The 20,130-nt window shown below is 43.9% G+C and overlaps 1 protein-coding gene across 2 annotated transcripts in view; it reads right to left on the bottom strand.

Moving 5' to 3' along the window:
* LPCAT1 (lysophosphatidylcholine acyltransferase 1) overlaps positions 1-20,130 on the bottom strand; it is a 146,697-nt gene that overhangs the window by 102,697 nt on the left and 23,870 nt on the right. For both annotated transcript variants that reach the window (XM_026659250.2, XM_026659249.2), the window contains exons 4-7: positions 16,969-17,029; positions 15,042-15,100; positions 10,220-10,254; positions 7,090-7,144 (exon numbers count right to left, since the gene is read on the bottom strand). In XM_026659250.2, coding sequence (XP_026515035.1) covers positions 7,090-7,144; positions 10,220-10,254; positions 15,042-15,100; positions 16,969-17,029 — 210 coding nt within the window. The remainder of the gene's footprint in view (positions 1-7,089; positions 7,145-10,219; positions 10,255-15,041; positions 15,101-16,968; positions 17,030-20,130) is intronic.

Genomic DNA, 20,130 nt, shown 5'->3' with positions numbered 1-20,130 from the left:
CTAAAAGATATAAAAGAGGCTGCAAGATAGCTTGCCCAAACGAGGCATCAGATATGGAGATGGAAAATGCTGCATAAAAGCATATGAATCTCCCAAAAACTGAAGCGAACAGACATGAGTATCTATGGGCATCACAGCTTTCACCATTGTATTGCCTGCATCAATGGGCATCCAACATCTTGGGCCAGGCCAGGCCTAGCCTATACCTGCTAAAGCAACTTTTTTGAACACTACCTTTTGCTGAAGACATTCCATATTACTAAATTATTTAGCTAAATAGGTCTGGTAGTCTGCAACAGAGTACTGACACTCTTTACTAGCAAGACCTTTCACTATGAGTGTCGCAGTAACCAATATTAGAGTTTGTGGGTGCCATGTACAGTAACTCCTCGCTTAACGTTGTCGTTATGTTATTCAAAAATGTTACTTTAAGCGAAACGATGTTAAGCAAACCCAATTTCCACATAAGAATTAATGTAAATGGGGGGGGGGGGGGGTTTAGATTCCAGGGAAATTCTTTTCGCCAGACAAAAGACATATATATATATATATATACACACACATATACACACACACACACACACACACATATACATACATACACACACACATATATACATACATACACACACACACATATACATACATACACACACACACACACACATATATACATACATACACACACACACACATATATACATACATACACACACACACACACATATATACATACATACACACACACACACACACAATAAGTTTTAAACAAACAATTTAATACTGTACACAGCAATGATGATTGTGAAGCTTGGTTGAGGAGGTGGAGTCAGAGAGTGGGATATTTCCCAGGGAATGCCTTCCTGCTAAATGATGAACAAACACTCGGCTGAGCCCTCAAGAGTTAACACATAGTTGTTAATGTAGCCTCACACTCCACAAGAAAGCAAGAATTGAGGGTGGAGACACAATAGACGCATGGCAGTGGCTGCAAACATTCCCTGCGGAAACTGAACATGATGATGAACCCACACTATCCCAGTGGAGCGCACCACTCCCTCAACTTTCCGAAGTACCAGGGGGTGCAGGTGAAAGAGAGAGAGAGACACATCGTGTGTGTGTATGTGTCTGTGAGTGACTGAGTGAGAGACACGCATTGCCCCTTTAAGTACGTTGACCCCACCCTAAGTACACTGCCTTTTTAAGTAGATCAGCAAGTTGAGACAGCAGCTGCTGAAAGCAAGCTCCCTCCATCCTGAACCCTGTCAGAGATGGGTACAGGAGCAGGGGGCAGGAGCGGGAGGAGGGGGACATCCTGACATCAGCACCTCTATTCCCCCACACCTCCTGCACAGCAAACAGGAGGCTCCCAGGAGCAGGTCCAAGCAGAGGGGCAGGAGCAGCACACGGCAGTGAGGGGAGGGACACCTGAACTGCCTGGCAATTGATAGCCTGCTGGGTGGTTGCTGCACAGGGAACTTAGGGGAGCTGATGGAGGGCTGCCAGTCCACCCTGGTTCCAAGCCCCCACCAGCTAGCTCCAACAGACTGCTCTTCCTGCAAGCAGTGGACAAGGCAGGCGGCTGCCAAACAACGTTATAAGGGAGCATTGCGCATCTTTAAACAAGCATCAGGGGGTAGCCGTGTTAGTCTGTATCTACAAAAACAACAAGGAGTCTGGTGGCACCTTAGAGACTAACAGATTTATTTGGGCATAAGCTTTCGTGGGTAAAAACCTCACTTCTTCAGATGCATAGAGTGAAAGTTACAGATGCAGGCATTATATACTGACACATGGAGAGCAGGGAGTTACTTCGCAAGTGGAGAACCACTAGAGCTACAGTACAGGAACAAATCTACATGGACACCCCCCAAGAACCCCGACCAGGGATATTCTATCTGCTACCCAAGATCCATAAACCCGGAAACCCTGGATGCCCCATCATCTCAGGCATTGGCACTCTTACAGCAGGATTATCTGGCTATTTGGACTCTCTCCTCAGATCCTACGCTACCAGCACTCCCAGCTATCTTCGAGACACCACTGACTTCCTGAGGAAACTACAATGCATTGGTGTTCTTCCTGAAAACACCATCCTGGCCACCATGGATGTAGAAGCACTTTACACCAATATTCCACATGAGGATGGACTACAAGCTGTCAGGAACAGTATCCCTGATGAGGCCACAGCACGCCTGGTGACTGAGCTTTGTGACTTTGTCCTCACCCACAACCACTTCAGATTTGGGGACAACTTATACCTTCAAGTCAGTGGCACTGCTATGGGTACCCGCATGGCCCCACAGTATGCCAACATTTTTATGGCTGACTTAGAACAACGCTTCCTCAGCTCTCGTCCCCTAGTGCCCCTCCTCTACTTGCGCTACATTGATGACATCTTCATCATATGGACCCACAGAAAGGAGGCCCTTGAAGAATTCCACCTGGACTTTAACAATTTCCACCCCACCATCAACCTCAGCCTGGACCAGTCCACACAAGAGATCCACTTCCTGGACACTACAGTGCAAATAAGTGATGGTCACATAACCACCACCCTATACCGGAAGCCTACTGACCGCTATACGTACCTACATGGCTCCAGCTTCCATCCAAGACACATCACACGATCCATTGTCTACAGCCAAGCCCTAAGATACAACTGAATTTGCTCCAACCCCTCAGGCAGAGACAAACACCTACAAGATCTTTATCAAGCATTCGTAAAACTACAATACCCACCTGGGGAAGTGAGGAAACAGATTGATAGAGCAAGACGGGTACCCAGAAATCACCTACTACAGGACAGGCCCAACAAGGACAATAACAGAACACCACTGGCCATCACATACAGCTCCCAGCTAAAACCTCTCCAGCGCATTATCCACGATCTACAACCTATCCTGGAAAATGATCCCTCACTCTCACAGACCTTGGGAGGCAGGCCAGTCCTCGCTTACAGACAACCCCCAAACCTGAAGCAAATATTCACCAGCAACTACACACCACACCACAGAAACACCAACCCAGGAACCAATCCCTGTAGCAAACCTCGTTGCCTACTCTGTCCCCATATCTACTCTGGCGACACCATCAGAGGACCCAACCACATCAGCCACACCATCAAGGGCTCATTCACCTGCACATCCACTAATGTTATATATGCCATCATGTGCCAGCAATGCCCCTCTGCCATGTACATTGGCCAAACCGGAGAGTCCCTCCGCAAAAGAATAAATGGACACAAATCGGACATCAGGAATGGTAACATACATAAGCCAGTAAGTGAACACTTCAATCTCCCTGGTCATTCTATTACAGATTTCAAAGTCATTATCATTGAACAAAAAAACTTCAGAAACAGACTTCAAAGAGAAACAGCAGAACTAAAATTCATTTGCAAATTTAACACCATTAATCTGGGCTTGAATAGGGACTCGGAGTGGCTGGCTCATTACAGAAGCAGCTTTTCCTCTCCTGGAATTGACACCTCCTCATCCATTATTGGGAGTGGACTACATCCACCCTGATTGAATTGGCCCTGTCAACACTGGTTCTCCACTTGCGAAGTAACTCCCTGCTCTCCATGTGTCAGTATATAATGCCTGCATCTGTAACTTTCACTCTATGCATCTGAAGAAGTGAGGTTTTTACCCACGAAAGCTTATGCTCAAATAAATCTGTTAGTCTCTAAGGTGCCACCAGACTCCTTCTTGTTTTTAAACAAGCATGTTCTCTAACAGATCAGCAACATAACAGTGAAACAACATTAACCGGGACGACATTAAGGGAGGAGTTACTTTAATAAGTTTGGCCAATTTATCTTCTAACCAAAGCTATCTGAAGCACCAAACTCTCCCATGGGCTTTGTGCAAAATCCCATGCATTTTGAAAAGTACTCAGAATGGCCTACCTCTGCTTCTATTGAAGCCATGGTAAAACTCAGATTGATTTCAATGGGAAAAGCGTTAAACCAAAGCTAAACTCTTGAAAATCCACTCAATTTTTTGAACTGTTGAATACACTGGGAGAGTAGAGTAGTTTGAACAGATTATGTTTTCTTAAACCCAATTTAAAATAGAGTTCAAGGAGACAATTTGTTTTGGAAGCCTATCAAGTGATTTCTACTTCCTGGATAGGTATCAAATGGAAGCTGGCAGTCTTAGCCAGCCAAAGAGGAAACTGGGACAACACTGGATATTCCAGGGGCAAGTTAAAATGTATGTGAGCTACCAGTAATTTAGAACAGTGGTTCTCAAAGCCGGTCCGCCGCTTGTTCAGGGAAAGCCCCTGGTGGGCCGCGCCGGTTTGTTTACCTGCCGCATCCACAGGTTCGGCCGATCCCGGCTCCCACTGGCCGCGGTTCGCCACTCCAGGGCAATGGGGGTTGCGGGAAATGGCGAGGGCCGAGGGATGTGTTGGCCACAGCTTCCCGCAGCCCCTCATTGGCCGAACCTGCGGAAGCGGTAGGTAAAGCAACCGGCCCGGCAGGGGCTTTCCGTGAACAAGCGGCAGACCGGCTTTGAGAACCACTGATTTAGAGCACTGTTTCCCAACAACAGGTCCATGGACCAGTGCTGGTTCCTGAGATTTTTTTTGACACCATTTAGGAAGGCAGCAAGCCAGTCCATAGTATCAGAAAGGTTGAGAAACACTGATTTAAAGAACCAAGGTACCTTTGACAGCTAAGAGTTCCTTGCTGTCTTACACTGGAAGCACAATATCCTTGAGTAGACACCCAGTGCATAATGTCTGTAAAGAACTTTAAAATGTATTTGGAATGGATTCTATTTAAACTTGTTCAAAATGTACAAAAATGTAGATTTTACTAAAAGCCCTTTAACATAGAAATATAACTTGTGAAATATATTTTATATAAAAGTTACTTTATCTCAATTAGTAGCAGAATTTTTTTCAATTTATTTCAAATACCCAGTTGTGAAAGAGATGGTTGTTTGGGTCTCAATTTTTCTTTTTCTTTCTTTCTTTTTAACACTACCTGATTAAATATTGTTATTCCACTTTGAAATCTGGAAACCTTCTCAATCTGTTAAAGTTAAGTGCACCAATATAAAAATAGTTAATCCTTCTTTGGGACAGGGAGTGTGACCTTCTCTCTGTTCAGAACCCCATAAAGGCACATTTTTCTCAGTTACAACTGTATAAATCTAAATTAATTCCACTGACTTAAAAAAAAAAAAAAAAAACAGAGTACTTGTGGCACCTTAGAGACTAACAAATTTACTTGAGCATAAGCATCTGATGAAGTGAGCTGTAGCCCACTAAAGCTTATGCTCAGATAAATTTGTTAGTCTCTAAGGTGCCACAAGTACTCTTGTTCTTTTTGCGGATACAGACGAACACGGCTGCTATTCTGAAAACTGACTTAAAAGTAGTTATCCCTGCATCACTTTATGTAACATATAAAGTTCAAGATAATAAAGTGAGCATGGGTTGAGAGAAGGTTCCTGCACGCCAAGAGCCTGATTCTGCTGCCCTTAATTTCTCCGAGAAGCAATTTACTGTGTAAACAGTAATATTGATTTTCCATTCAATTTACCACATAAACATACATTTGGACAAAGGACAACATAAGATACTATGCAAGAATGACAAAGGGTAACAGTACCAGTCCCTTTATAGATGTTGTAAAGTGAAAGTAATTGAGGTAATGTTCCTATGCACATTATGGAGGTGTACAGGAGGGAGCTCCATTCTAATGTACCTTAAGGAATAAAATGTCATCCCCTGCCACATAACTTTTAAGCTCACCTCTCTATGAAGTGCACAAGAATGCCATAGGACAAAGATTCAGTGCTTTCTAGTTAAATAGTTCCAGATTTGTTTGCCAATTTTTGTAAGCCAGCAGAGTTCTGAAGCCCTGGAGGGGAACTACTTTTTATCTTTTCACAAAAAATCTGGGAAATTAATTTAATTATGCTGAGAACATTAAAGAACACATGGTTAAGCACTGAAAAAAAATCAGGAAACGCAGAAGTTAACTGCATGCAAATACTCCAATAAGATATTGTACAAGTGTTTCTACAGCCTGAGACAAATTTGTTTAGCAACGTGTACTGTGTGCTACCCTATTTATGCCATACATTGTTTTTAAAAATAACTTATACTTAACCAGTGATACATTGTGTAACAGAGCAATAGTAAGTGTTAACTGCAAACTAACTGCCTCATCTCCTCTACAAAATTATTAGATTAGATGATCACAATGGTGCCTTCAGGCCTTAATCTATGAATCTACTGCACCTAAAGAAGGTGGTGTTGTTATGAGAGAAACAGCTGGTAAGTTATTAAAATATGTACCTGAGAGAAGAAAACATAAAAAACAAAACAAAACAAAAAACCTATCAAAGATACCCTGGACAATTATGACAATCAAAATAGTATAAGCATTCAAGAATGAAATACAGTACAAAGTGCTACAAAATACATAAGCAATGCTATAGAAAAATGTATATTAAACTGTATCTTTTGAGAAAAAGAGTATGTTATCATGTAATAGAAGAATATTGTAGTAAAAATGCACAAGAGAATAAAGTTAAGGTTGTACATGAAACCTTAACTTCTGCATTTCCTGATTCTTGTGTGCTTAACTATGCAACTTTAACATTTGTGGCATGAAGTAAGAGTTTGTTTGGATGAGAAGAAATTGTATGCAGTTACTTTTACTCCTGAAGAAAATCCTTAGTTGCACATCAGTACTAACATCTAAAATAAAATATACATAGTTATTAGTATGTTAACTGGAATGACAATAAGCCCTTTAGAAAGCAGTCTTATGCATAAGAGACAGAACTACATGGTGATTAAGAGGTTAATCTTGTAAGTGGAGAGGAAGGCTAGTTCTGCTGAAACTTTGGTGAGTCAAGCTTTCAAACAACAGAACTATTTATCCAAAATGTGAGTCGTATTCAGACTGCATACAATGCAGTGTTAACATTTTAAGTCTGATTATACATTTTAATTACACTGTTTTGCTGCAGAAATAATAGTGTATCATGTATACACAGTCTACAAGAAATGAAGTTTAGAATTGCCTAAAATAGAAAGCATTACTGCTTTTATACTAACCTCAATTTCCACAAAATTGTGAAACTGACACAAGGTAAGCCACAGAATTTCCAGCCTTAAAAAATAAAAAAGACAAGTTTTGAATATAGCAAATAAGCAATACACAGAATGCCGAACTCTTCACCTAACATTATGTTTTTCAGGTAAGATGCATCTTTAAAAAATAAAACTACTTTTGGATTGCACCTTCATGTGTTTTTACTGGTTTCTGTGACCATCTAAGAATGTTTATTCCAAAATTGCATATTAAAAGCCAGGCAATAAAGTGGGAAATCTGAAGCTGTAGAAAAAGTGACATTCATTATGTAACAAGTCCACATTTACATACTTTTAACAAAGTAGCAAATTTGCTTTAAAAAAGCGTCATGGTCAACACCTATGTCATTTAAATAAAAAAGTCAGAAGTTGCTGAGACTTTTTGTTTTGACTTGTGGAACAAACTATTATCCACCTTTATTTTGAAGTTAGGTGTAAAAGCAGAAGACCTGTTTTATTAGTCTAGCCTTGGAAAATAACAGAACCAGTTCAGTTTCAGACGGCACTGAGAAACTACTCTTCAGGCAGCCAATGATTTAGTAGGGTTCTAAAATATTTTGTCTTCCACTATAGCTACAGAAGTCCCATAGGCACTAAATTCACCAAGGAACTGAAGCATATGAGGAACAGCCTGGTGAATCTTAGTTACCTCCAGTCAGTAGCAGAGTTGTATATGTTTTGTGTTGTCAGGAGTTTTCAATGTACTTCACAGACTGCCTGGATTCAGAATGGATTGTTTGCCTTTAGGAAACAGACCCTTTTCTGGTGGGGGACAGACAAATGTAGAGTCTTCTTTGCTTGACATTTGGCAAGTACCATGTTGAGTGAACAGAGCTGTATGGAGGAAACTTTCAGAAGTATCGAGTGTGGCAGCCCACTTAGAGATATTTTCCCAGAAAACATCTTACACCTTAGTCCACACTGGTTTCTGATTCAGTTTGAGGTGCTGGTTTAAATGATTAGATTTCTGGCTGCCTGAAAAACAGCCTCTTATCTTGATGCTATATTACAGCAGGTAAGATCAATTAAGGCACTAAGCTAATAGCTCAGATACAGGAGGAGGCTAATGGAAGGGCATTTTCCATAGAATTCACTTTTCCTCTTGGTCTACAACAGGGGTCGGCAACCTTTCAGAAGTGGTGTGCCGAGTCTTCATTTATTCACTTTAATTTAAGGTTTCACACGCCGGTAATACATTTTAATGTTTTTTAGAAGGTCTCTCTCTATAAGTCTATATATTATATAACTAAACTAGTGTTGTATTGTAAAATAAACAAGGTTTTCAAAATGTTTAAGAAGCTTCATTTAAAATTAAATTAAAATGTTGATCTTACGCCACCAGCCCGCTGCTGGTCTGGGGTTCTGTTCACCTAGGCCGGGAGCGGGCTGAGTGGGGCCTGCGGCTGGAACCCCAGCTGGCAAGGGTCCGGCAGCCAGAACCCCAGACCGGCAGCGGGCTGTGCGAGGCCGGCGGTCGGGACCCCAGACCGGCAGTGGGCTAAGTGGCTCAGCCCACTGCCACTCATCCACCGGCTCCTGCCAGCCGGGATCCCGGCTGCCAGACCCGCTCAGCCCGTTGACGGTCTGGGGTTCCGGCCCTGCCCACATACAGTGGGTACCTACCTTCTCCCTGGTTCTGGCCCATTCTCTTCCTCTCTCTGCACTGAGCTGAGGGTGGGAGTACACTGAGCACAGGGCTGGGGGTGAAGGGTCTGGCCAGGAGCTAGAATTAGGGATGGGGCTCAGGGATGGGGCAGGAGGTTTGGGTGTGGGGCACTTACCTGGGCAGCTCCCATTTGGTGCGAGGAGTGCAGGTGGGAATGTGGGGTATGTGTGTGTGCGCGCGCAGGAGCTCCCATTTGGTGCTCAGGGTGGGGGTGGGGATGTGGGGGGGGGGGGGGGGGGGGGGGGTGGGGGGGGGCTGGGGGGGTGGTGGGGTGCATGGGGTGTGGGGGGGCTGGGGATGTGGGGCAGTGCAAGAGTCAGGGCTGAGGGCGGGGGGTGTGTGTGGGGGGGTCAGGGGTGTGTGTGCCCCTATTCCACCCACCCACCCCTTCCCCAAGGCCCTTCCCTTGCTTCTTCTCTGCAGACCCCGGGACACTCATACCCCATCCAACCCCCCCTGCTCCCTGACTGCCCCCTCCAGAGACCCCCCCCGTCCCTAACCACTCCGCCCGGGACCCCACCCCCTATCCAACTCCCCCTGCTCCCTGTCCCCTGACTGCCCCTACCCCTTATCCAACCCCCCTGACCCGGCCCCCTTACCATGAGGCTCTTAGCAGCATGTTCTGCTCCACGCAGAGCCAGACACGCTGCCCCGCAGAAGCGGGCAGCCCCGCCCCCCAGACCACTGCGCGCGCAGCGGCATGGCTCCGGATGAGCGGGGAGCGTGTCTGCCTCCCCGTGGAGCCAAACACTGCCCCGCGTGAGCGCGCAGCCCTGGCCCCCAGAGTGCTGCGTGCGCGGAAGTATGGCTCCGGATGAGCGGGGAGCGTGTCTGCCTCCCCGTGGAGCCAAACACTGCCCCGCGGGAGCGCGCAGCCCCGGCCCCCAGAGCACTGCATGCGCGGCGGCAGGGCTCCAGGAGAGGTGGGAAGGCGGGGGAGAGGCTGGCGACTTGCTGCGCTCGGCTGGGCGCTCCGGCCCGGGAGCACGGACCCCGCGGCTTGCCGCGCCGGGAGAGTGGGGCCATTTGGCAGGGTGTGCTTGGGCACACCCCGTGCGCACGGGCACACCCCTTGCGCACGCCTATGCTTCTGCCTCCTTGCCCCCATGGCGGGGGAGGGGGAGGAGAAGAGCGGGCCGGGCCAGGCAGGATTTTTAATGGCACTCTGCTCGGGCAGGCAGCAGCGTGCCATTAAAAATCGGCTCGCGTGCCGTCTTTGGCACGCGTGCCATAGGTTGCCAATCCCTGGTCTACAAGATTCAAATCTGTCATTCATTTCTTATTCAAAACCCTCTATCTCCAGACTATTTTTGGGTGGGAATGGAGTTAAAATATTTGAAAGCACACCTGTACAATTTCATATAACAATACCAAACTAATTCAGGAAAGCAACTGCAGCACAGAGGGAATAAAATAGGATTGACTTACGCTCCTGGACCTTGCCATGTCCATGTGATCGTATCCTAAAAACAAACAAAGACGCATTGCAAATTCAATTAATTTGTATTGTAAACTCTTTCACAACACAATGCATGGCACATGCTCTAAATAAGGGGTGGGCAAACTTTTTGGCCTGAGGGCCGCATCGGGTTTTGTAAATTGTATGGAGGGCCGGTGAGGGGAGGGGGGGGTCATAGCCCGGCCCCCACCTCCTATCTGCCCCCCCCCCGTGACTCCTGCCCCATCCAACCCCCCCATTCCCTGATGGCCCCTCTGGGACCCCTGCCCCATCCACACACACCCGCTCCCTGTCCCGACTACCCCCGGACCTCCGTCGCCCCATCCAACCCCTCCTCTCATTCCTGACGGCCCTCCCGGGACCCCTGCCCCTAACTGACCCCTGCCGCCCCATCCAACCCCCCCTCCTTCCTGACTGCTCCCCGGAACCCCTGCACCCATTCAACCCCATTTCCTACCCGACCACCATCCACATCCCCGCCCCCTGACCAGCACCCCGAATTCCCCTGTCCTCTATCCAACCTCCCCTGCTCCCTGCCCCCTTACTGCGCTGCCTGGAGCATTGGTGGTTGGTGGCGCTACAGACGGGCTATGCTGCTGCCGCCGCCACCATGCAGCACAGAGCACCAGGTCAGGTCAGGCTCTGCAGCTGCGCTGCCCCAGGAGCTCACAGCCCCACTGCCCAGAGCATTGCGCCGGATGTGGCCCGCAGGCCGTAGTTTGCCCACCCCGCTCTAAATTTTCATGGAAACCACAATCCACTATTTTAAAAATCTACCTTACATTAAAAGTAAGCCCGCTAAGAAAGGAACTTCAATCTGCCTTTTATACAGCTAGAAAACAAATATCAGTTAAGCCCAGCTTTTACACACAAAATAATCCAATTTATAGTCCACTTACAGACCCAGAAATCCCTCAAAAGACAGAACATTGAAAAATATACTTAGAAATAAATGTGGTGCAGATTCGTTTCCCTAATTAGCAGATTTTTCACATACAAAAAACACTGTCAGCGTCCTTGACTTTTGCTTAAAACAACAAAACAGTAAAGGAACAGATGTACTGTCTCGAGAGAAGTACTGTCTCTCCTCCGACTCTCTGTATTGTCTTGAACACAAAATATTTCTTTTTCTCTGAAGAAAACCAGCCATAGAAAATTGAAGATGCAGTACACACACACACACACACAAAACCAAAAGCATTATAATTACTCCACGGACTCTGCCCTGTAAATTTTTCCTTAATTAGTTTAATCTTGTTGGAGGTCTGCGCTGACTATGTGACAAGAGAATTGCCAGGAAAGACACTCATTTATACAGTAAAATCATTCAATATATGGTAGGTGGTGTACAGATATATAGGAAGCTACAGTCTGTACCATGAAAAACTTATAATCTAAAAAGACAAAACCAGTGAAAGATGGAAGAGAAGGATACAATATACAGAATGGTCAAGGTAATGACTGGCACAGATGTTATTAGTTCAGTGTCTTCCATTTTTGTTACACAGAAATAAAGCTATTCTCAATAGCTCCTCAACTTTGCCAATATGAGTTGGCTACCTTTTTGTTGGCATTATAGTAGAAGTGGGACATTAAGAGGTATTTGAAACAGGAGAGGGTACTGCCTTTGCAGACTAGTTCAGAAAAGACTAGTTCCATGTGTAAGGGGAAGCCTGGAAAAAAAGCACAGAAATTATTGTGGAAGAAGTGGACAAGCTAGGCATCAAGGCTATCAAGGGTGGAGTAAAAGGAGTGAAACATGACGTAAGAGACAAGGGTAGAAGTAGGAAGGGATAGTTATGCAGGGCCTAGAAGAGGAGCACAAGAAGCAAACTTGATTCAGTGAAGAAAGGAATAATGGGGAGATGCAATATTTAGATCAAGTGAGGAAGGTTTTCTTAGTGCCCATGTTCTGAATGGACAGGAATGGGAAAAGGGTAACAACATGGGTGTCAGGGAGGCAAGAAAGGAGCAGGTGACAGCAGCCAAAGGGAAGACTATGAGGGCCTATAGAAAAAAAGTTTTAAATGTGTGGACGGGGGGGGGGAGGGGGGAGGGGAGGGGTGGGAGAGACAGAACCTTAGAAATGCTGGAGGAAGAAAATGAAAGATTTGGCAAAGACCTGAATTTGCGATGTAAGGGGCGGGGAGGAGTTTACGATGACTTCCAGGTTATGGGTAATGGAAAATGGAGGAGTAAAGAGGGTTTGGAAGAAAGATAGGGAGTTCAGTTTTCAAGAAGGAAATATCAGATAGATAGTAGTTTAAGCACGACACCCTCCTAACTGTATGTTTCTAAATTTGATGCTAGGTACCCAAGCTCAATTCAGAATCAATAAAATTAAGAGTCCCAGGATCTTGAAAGTTATGGACAATGTCAAAATCTTGCTTTAATACCTTCATCACTGCTTAAAACAGAAACAGAATAAAAGAAAGTAGCATGTACAAAAAACACAAAAATCAAAGTTAAATATGCTTAAATGAATCTGAAAGGTCAGCAGCTAAGAAAAAGAAATAGTGAATTGACTATAATGGCTAAAGTTAAATCTTGAGTTTAACACTGTTTCTGATCTTGATAAAAACAAAAATATGTTATATTAAAAGAAAAGGGGGCACTTTCCACCATAACCAACGCTGGAATGTGACTTAAGACTCATCCTACTTCTAGGGTGATGTGGCAACTTCCAATAGCCAGTTGTAATCTTCCATTGCTAGAAGGGCTGCTATTGGTGATCCTGGAGCTGCTAAAGTACCCTGGGACTGCAGACCTATTAAGTCTGGGTTTCTTTTATAGGAGTCTTTCATTTTCAGGTACCCTCTCAGCGTCTGAATGTTTGCCTGAATCTCTCAAATCAGAGTACACCTATGGCCTAGAGCAGCAATCATAGTCCTGTAGATACCAGAGAAATCAAGCCTCCTCCCTAGATTGCCACTATTTGACCAGCAAATAGGACAGTCGTTTCTCAAAAGTGGGCAATTTCATAGTCCCTCTTTTCTGGGCAGTGATATCATTAGGTAATGGATTCAACTCAGTATTCTGGCCACCACTTTAAGCAGCTGATATGACCTCTCTGACCTGGGAAATTCTAGCAGTTTGTTGCATCTGTTAACATTCCTGGGCAAAAAACTCTCAACCCAAAAGTCACCTCAAGCAGTTGTAACTCATGTGTCCCTCCCACCCCATGTGTGGATTAACTGTCATTACTAAGTAAGGATATGGGCAGTGGCTGCAAAGACCAATAATCAGTCTCTATTTTGGAAGGTGGGGTTCCTGGCTGCAAGAGACACACTGGCTGAAGCTTATAATAGGCTCTCACTACCCTGTTATGTAAACACAGACAACGAGTAGTGCCAGAAAATTGATGTTATCTGTGGCTGATGTAGATGCTCTAAATATTTATAATAGCTTCCAGCTCTCACTCATGGATAGCACTGATTATGATAGGGTCATAGCACAGGTTGAAGCTTGTGTACCTAGAAAGTGAAACCTTTGCAAGATTCCTCTTCCACACAAGAGTGCAAAAGGAACAAGAAAGTATTGAAGAATGTGTCACAAGCTCGACGCTCAAGAGCCAGGCTTGCAATTTTAAGGCCCCTTTGAGGATTTCCTGGTAAGAGACAGGCTGGTGGTAGGCTATAGTGATGAGAAAGCACATATTTACGGAGAAATTGTTAGCTGACTGGAGAACAAGCCATGGAAATCTGCAAAGCAATGGAATAAGCAAAATTGTTGCTGTAGGCTTTAAGTAAGGACAAGGGTCAAAAAAAAAACAAAGGAAATTTCATGCAGCAGAAGATGAAGGAGCATGAAGGAATACATGAGGAAATCAGATGGTATTAGTGCTGGAGTGTTGTTAAGGCTGCTAAGTTATTAATGCTACTAGTGCTGCTGTCCTTGGAGCTCTAGTGTTAGCTGCACTAGCTGAGAGCGCAGCTTGCTGATTCAACAACCCTTGATGTTATTCATAAAGACCACAAGGTTCGGTTTGATGGCAAAGGCGCTCAGCCAGGTTTATTGTTGACAAAGCACAGTACAAGTGCCTCGTAGGAGCTACAAGTATACTAACTCATGTATGCCTGCAACAATGGTACCAGTTCAATCAGGACACAAGGATTCTGTCCCCTAGACTAGCACAAAGATCCCCCTCCCATCATGTCTCCTTTTATATTTTGATACAAACAAGTTAGCTACTACACTCCAGTAGGTGTTAGTTACCACACTAATCCTCATACACGCGAGTTCGAACAAAAGATACTTATCCATTATCCTGCATCCCCTCCCTCTTTATCTTTACAAGGGGTCAGTGTATTCTTGTATCATCTCTTATGAATGCTTTTAAATAGTTACTTGAGAGATCTGTGTCTTTTTGTACCATCCTCTCCAGTTAGGAATGTGCTTACTTGGTTAGCTGATAGCAGAATAGTAATTCACTGGGTAAGGCCAGTCCTACTCTGGTCCACAACCTTTGGTTCACACAGCAAGTTATGCCTAGGCTCCTGCAAGGCCTACAGTCCCTTCCTTTTTATGGGCAGGATGTTCACCCATCATCCCAGAAAAGCATAATGAATTAACTGAAAATGACCCCGTGGACTAAATACTGTTTCTTGGCCATTTTGCTTTACTCATCCATACATTCATTCCCCAAGTGTCTAATGGTCTGCACATTCCCTTGTACAATCTGTGGACAGTTCCTCTTTTCTAATTGTTCTTAGTTCCATCTAGTGGGGCTGGCAATATCCAAAAAAGTAACATGTCCTATTACCCTTAATCTGCAGAGCAAGCTAAACTTACCAATTTGTTCGGATAACGCAAAACTACTGGCTGGACAGGAACTCCAGGAATAAATGCTCCTGGAAAGCACACATTACACATCATTACTCTTTGGCATATTGTCTTATTGTCAAATAAATTACTCATTACAAAAAAAGATTATGTGATTATTGGTTACGTCGTTAGTCTGGTGTATACAGTAACAAATTCATAGCATGCTAGTGGAAAGAATACAAGATCTGGAAGTAGCAAAATATACATCAATATTCCACAGAAAAAGTCATTTTAAAAAAAGGCAGTGTTGGTAACTCACAACAATGTATATATCTATCTTATTTAGAAGATACAAGCATTTAGAAGAATGGAAATATAGACATTCGAAATCCACCAAAACCTACATAAATCATAATAAATTATGAAGACATACATATTTTATTATAGCCCAATCCCTAAATTTGACTCATGGTCAGGATTGTTGATTTTTTTATATATATTTGTTGTTTCTGCCTTTTAACAGTTGTTGTCAGATGTGAATTTTGTAAAAATCTGATAGTCAAGTATCTCGTAAAAAAGTCTTGCAAACAAATTTGATATATTTTTATGAAGTTACCAGTTTTGTTGATAAAGGTAACTGTGTTGACATAACAGACTTCTGTAGGGCATCTGACTTTGTACTACAATACATTCTAATTAAAAATAGCACTCTAAAATATATTACATAAAAGATTAAAAACTATTGTACAAAATGTAATTATTAATGTGGATTCACCACCAACTGAAGGTACTTTGAGGGGGGTCAAGCAGTAATCTGTTCTTGTCTCAGTGGTATTTAATGTCTACCAGTGGTCAGGAAGATATACAATCTCTACCAGTAAAGTTTGCAGATAAAGATCTGTCAAGTGGTAAATCAGATAAACAGATCACTTACACAAAGTAATCTGGAGTGCCTGGCAAGAACAGCTCATATGAACCATTTGCCTGCATTAAAGTGCATCTGGAAGGTCACCCAGCTAGGAACAAAGAATGTAGGCCATACAGAATGGGGAAATGTATTCTGCAAAGTAATGACTCTGAAAAGGACTTTTGGCACCAAGAAGCAAGTGGGAAAGTCAGAGGCAATAAGATTTCAGAGGAAATGGGTGAAGGGAGTGGAGACTAAGACAGCTAGGACCAGGGGAAGTAGGGAGGTTGAGTACATTTGCAATGGGGGTGGAGAGCAGAATGGGCCGGATCAGTGGAAAACTGGAAGTGTGGGTGCAATAGGAACTTGAAGCAGTAAAGGGATTTTGTACCATGTTTCTGGGTGGTCTAGAGTGCATCGGGGAGCAGGAGAGCCAGCAAACTCTCCTAACATACACACATTTATATTAATATAAAAGTGCTTTTGCTGGTATAGCTTATACTGAGTTGACAAACTATGCCAAATAAGCTATACCAGCAAAAGCACTTTGGTACTACTATAACTGTGTTTACAATAGGGCTTTTGACAGTACAGAAATGTTGGGGGGGAGAAGGGGGAAGTCCTCCTAACTGATATTACTATATTGCCAAAAGTTTTAGCATAGGCCTGGCCAGAGGGCAACTCCGCTGAAGAACATGTGTGGCATCCAATGGGAAGAGGACAGTCAACTACAGACTGCCCAGCAGCAAGTAGTCACAGATGTACATTGAACCCTTAGACTGCATGTTTCAGAGGGGTGCTAAGACCGCTCTAGCATCATAAGGAATGCAAAAATTCAGTAGGAGAAACACTCATCTTTCAGATTCTTATACACATTCCAGTTAGAATCCATCTATAGGATCAAAAAATTCCACTTCAACCGCACCTCATTACCAGTTTTTTTATTCAAATTCTATAACTGCAAACCACTTACAATGGCAACCAATATATTTAAAAAATTATACAATATGAGAACATTCTGTAAAGAAAGCTATGCTTCATACCTACCAGGCTTGAAGGTAATTAGACAAGATCGGTTTGTGCAAGTTCCTTCTGGGAATATCATTATCTTGGAGCAAAAACAAAATTTACTGTTACAGAATATTTGTTGTATTTACATCTTTTCAAAACCAATATTAAAACTCTTCACATCTGAGTTACAGTAATTTAAGAAAAAGTAAGCAAGTTAAAGAAAATGTTTAAATGATTGCATGGTCTTTTGAAGTCTGCTTTCAGCTGCTTGGAATCTGGCACATAAACTGTGGAATAGGATATTTTATTTATTCTTTAAACCAGTGTTTTCCATGGCACAGGGTAGCATGAAGGACTAGCTGGTGGGAGAACAGGGGGAACAGACTGCCAAACTATTTTCCAGATCCTCAGTTTCATTAAAAAAAAAAAAAAAACAACACACGAACCATGTGTAACTGATGGAGAGAGGCCTGCTTGAGTTTGAAGAGAGCATAACACAACCAATGGTTCTCAGATGTAACTGTTACATTCATTTCAATAGGTGCTAACTTTGCAACGATACTTTAAAATGTCAACACTGATAACTACTTCAGTATTCAGAGCACGTAAGAAAGGATGCACCACTAGTGTTTCCCAAAGTGGTTTTTATTTGGGAGGGGTGACAATGTACCCATGTCCGCTCCCTAGACACTATTGTAATAATCTTTGTACAAAGTATGCTTTTAAGATATCATTTGAAAATGTATAATTTGCTGGTCAATACTGTCCTCATAAAATGTGTGTAGTAACATTGTATGTGAAGTTATACTATTCCACCGTATGGTGTTAACAACAAATGCTCCAAACTGAGGTTGGCAAACAAGTCAGTCTCAAACAAAGGAATGTATGATCTGCTTAATTTGCATTTAAGCAGTAAACAAAGTCATCAAGCAGGAAGGGAAACAAAAAATAGGATACAACAGGTAAGGAAAAGCAGCAGGGAACATCCTTTCCTATGGAGACTGTCTCCTGAATCTCAGCTGGAAATGTTTTCCAAGAAAGGGACCGATACTATAAACATGAGGGATAAACACCCCAAGGCACCCCTCCTCTTTCTCTGTCCTTCGATTCACTACATCAAAAGGGACAAAGGAAGCAGCTATTGAACTGGAGAAGGGGTCCCGATGTTACCCGTCAGTTCTGTGTTCTTGGGGAACCAGGGCACAGTATCCAGCCTGTCGGACTCACGAAGGACCCCCCACCCCAGCCTCTGCTTGAACCAAAACTGACCAGAAGAAAGACTTAAAGAGTGGGAGACACACCTAAACCCCTCCGGACAACGGTGACAGGATTAAAGCAACTCCCCTAGCCTTATCGGCATTGAAGATGGGACAGGGAGGCATCTCCATTAGCATACAGAATGGAGAACAGAGGTTCCAAGGCAAGAACCACACTGAACTCTGGGACCAGAAAAGCAGGGAAGCTCTGCATGATGGGGAATCTTTGCTCCGGATGTTAATGAACCCACGCCTGCAGACACCCAGCTCAGTAGTTATCAGTTATCAGTGGGAACACTGCCCATAGCCAGGAATGATCAGTTCCTATGGTCTAGCCTGAACAAAACAACTTTGGTATACTCCTCTGAACCATCAGTTTACCCATAAACAAATCTAGAGTTCTCCCTTGAATCATTGTTGTTTTCCTACAAAAACCTCTACTCACGCTCAAGTAAGGGTTCTGATGCCTGGATCTAAAATCTGCATCAGTTCCATTGGGACTTCATCTTTTCCTGACGGATCATGCTGTGGGCTCTGCCTGTCTCCAGCCCTCCAGACCTTCAGCTACCACCACCACCTGGTAATCCCGACCAGTTCAAGCTTCACGGAGTGGTGAGAACCCAACTCTCCCTCCCTCTCGCTATCTTTTTTTTTCTACTCTAGGTATAGCTTTCCAACCCTGACTTGGGTGATCAGGTATAGTTTTCTAAACCTAACTTTTGTAATCAAATTTAAGCTAGATTTAATATTGTAACTGTTTTGTTTGTTTGGTTCTCCTTGTATGGTTACTACCAGGCAATAAATAACTTTTATGGTTAAGCTGGTTGCTTCCCTCCCTTCCTCCCATGTTTTTGGCTTCCCCATTTGCTCTGCAGCAATGCTCCTCTTACCCAAGCTGAAGATCCCTGTAGCGCCCAAAAATCCTGTGGGGTTTGCTCATCAAGTGGGTTACTACCAGAACAGTTGTAATGTGAAAGTGGGGATAGGGACGTGCTGAACCTGTGGCATATGAGGGTGGAAGCTTGGAAGTGCTGCTCGACCTAGTCTGCTCAGGCGTACTCTATTCTGGTGTGGTGCCTGTGGCATATGAGGGTGGCAGCTTGGAAGTGGTGCTCGACCTAGCCTGCTGAGTCCAGGGGCATATAAGGGTGGCAGCTTGGGAGTGCTGATTGACCCAGTCCGCTGAGTGTGAGTGAGAGTGTGTGTCAGTCATTCTGGGCCTGGAGGAACCCAGCCCTGGGGAACCTAGGTCCTGCAGGATAGCTCCTTTGGGAGGGAACTTGCAGAAGGGAGAAGTAGAGCTCCATATGAAAACAAGTGACACAAGCAGTACATTGATAGAATTACAGAACCTCCCCTCCCACCCCCAGAAGAGTAACCCTAATAAATGAGCGTACCCCAAAGTAACGGGCAAATCTGGTAACACTGACCTAAGAAGTTTGGTCAGTGAGACTGCTGAGAGAATGTGGTGAAATAAACTTTGCTTAACGTAGTTTGTTAAATAAGGCACTAGTTAAGCTTTATCTTTATTTTTCTTGTAACCATTTCTGACTTTAATGCCTCATCATTTTTACTCTCAAAATCTCTTTTTAGTTAACAAACTTGTTTTATCTTATCTAGTGTGTTTAAACTGAAGTGTCTGTGAAACTCCATCTGGGGTAACAAGATGTGTGCATATCAATTCTATTAATAAAATGTGGAACTTTATATAAGTTTGTATTGTCCAGGAAAGAACTGGGCGGTACAGGACATACATTTTGGGGAGAAAATCTAGGACTGGGATGCATTGGGGTCACCCTGCAACATAGCCAAGGTGGGGCTGGGCTGGCTGGAGCACACACACAAACATAGCTGGGAGTGCCTTACATGTTGAAGGCTGTTTGCAAGCAGTCCTGACTGAAGGCTACAGCAGCAAAGCAGTTTAAAGGGCACCCCAGGTTAG

The sequence above is a fragment of the Terrapene carolina genome, unplaced genomic scaffold (assembly GCF_002925995.2).
Source record: "Terrapene carolina triunguis isolate 2854851 unplaced genomic scaffold, T_m_triunguis-2.0 Scaffold613, whole genome shotgun sequence".
Lineage (NCBI taxonomy): Eukaryota > Metazoa > Chordata > Testudines > Emydidae > Terrapene > Terrapene triunguis.
The sequence above is the reverse complement of the archived record's forward strand: the minus strand, read 5'-3'. Positions and strand labels throughout refer to the sequence as shown.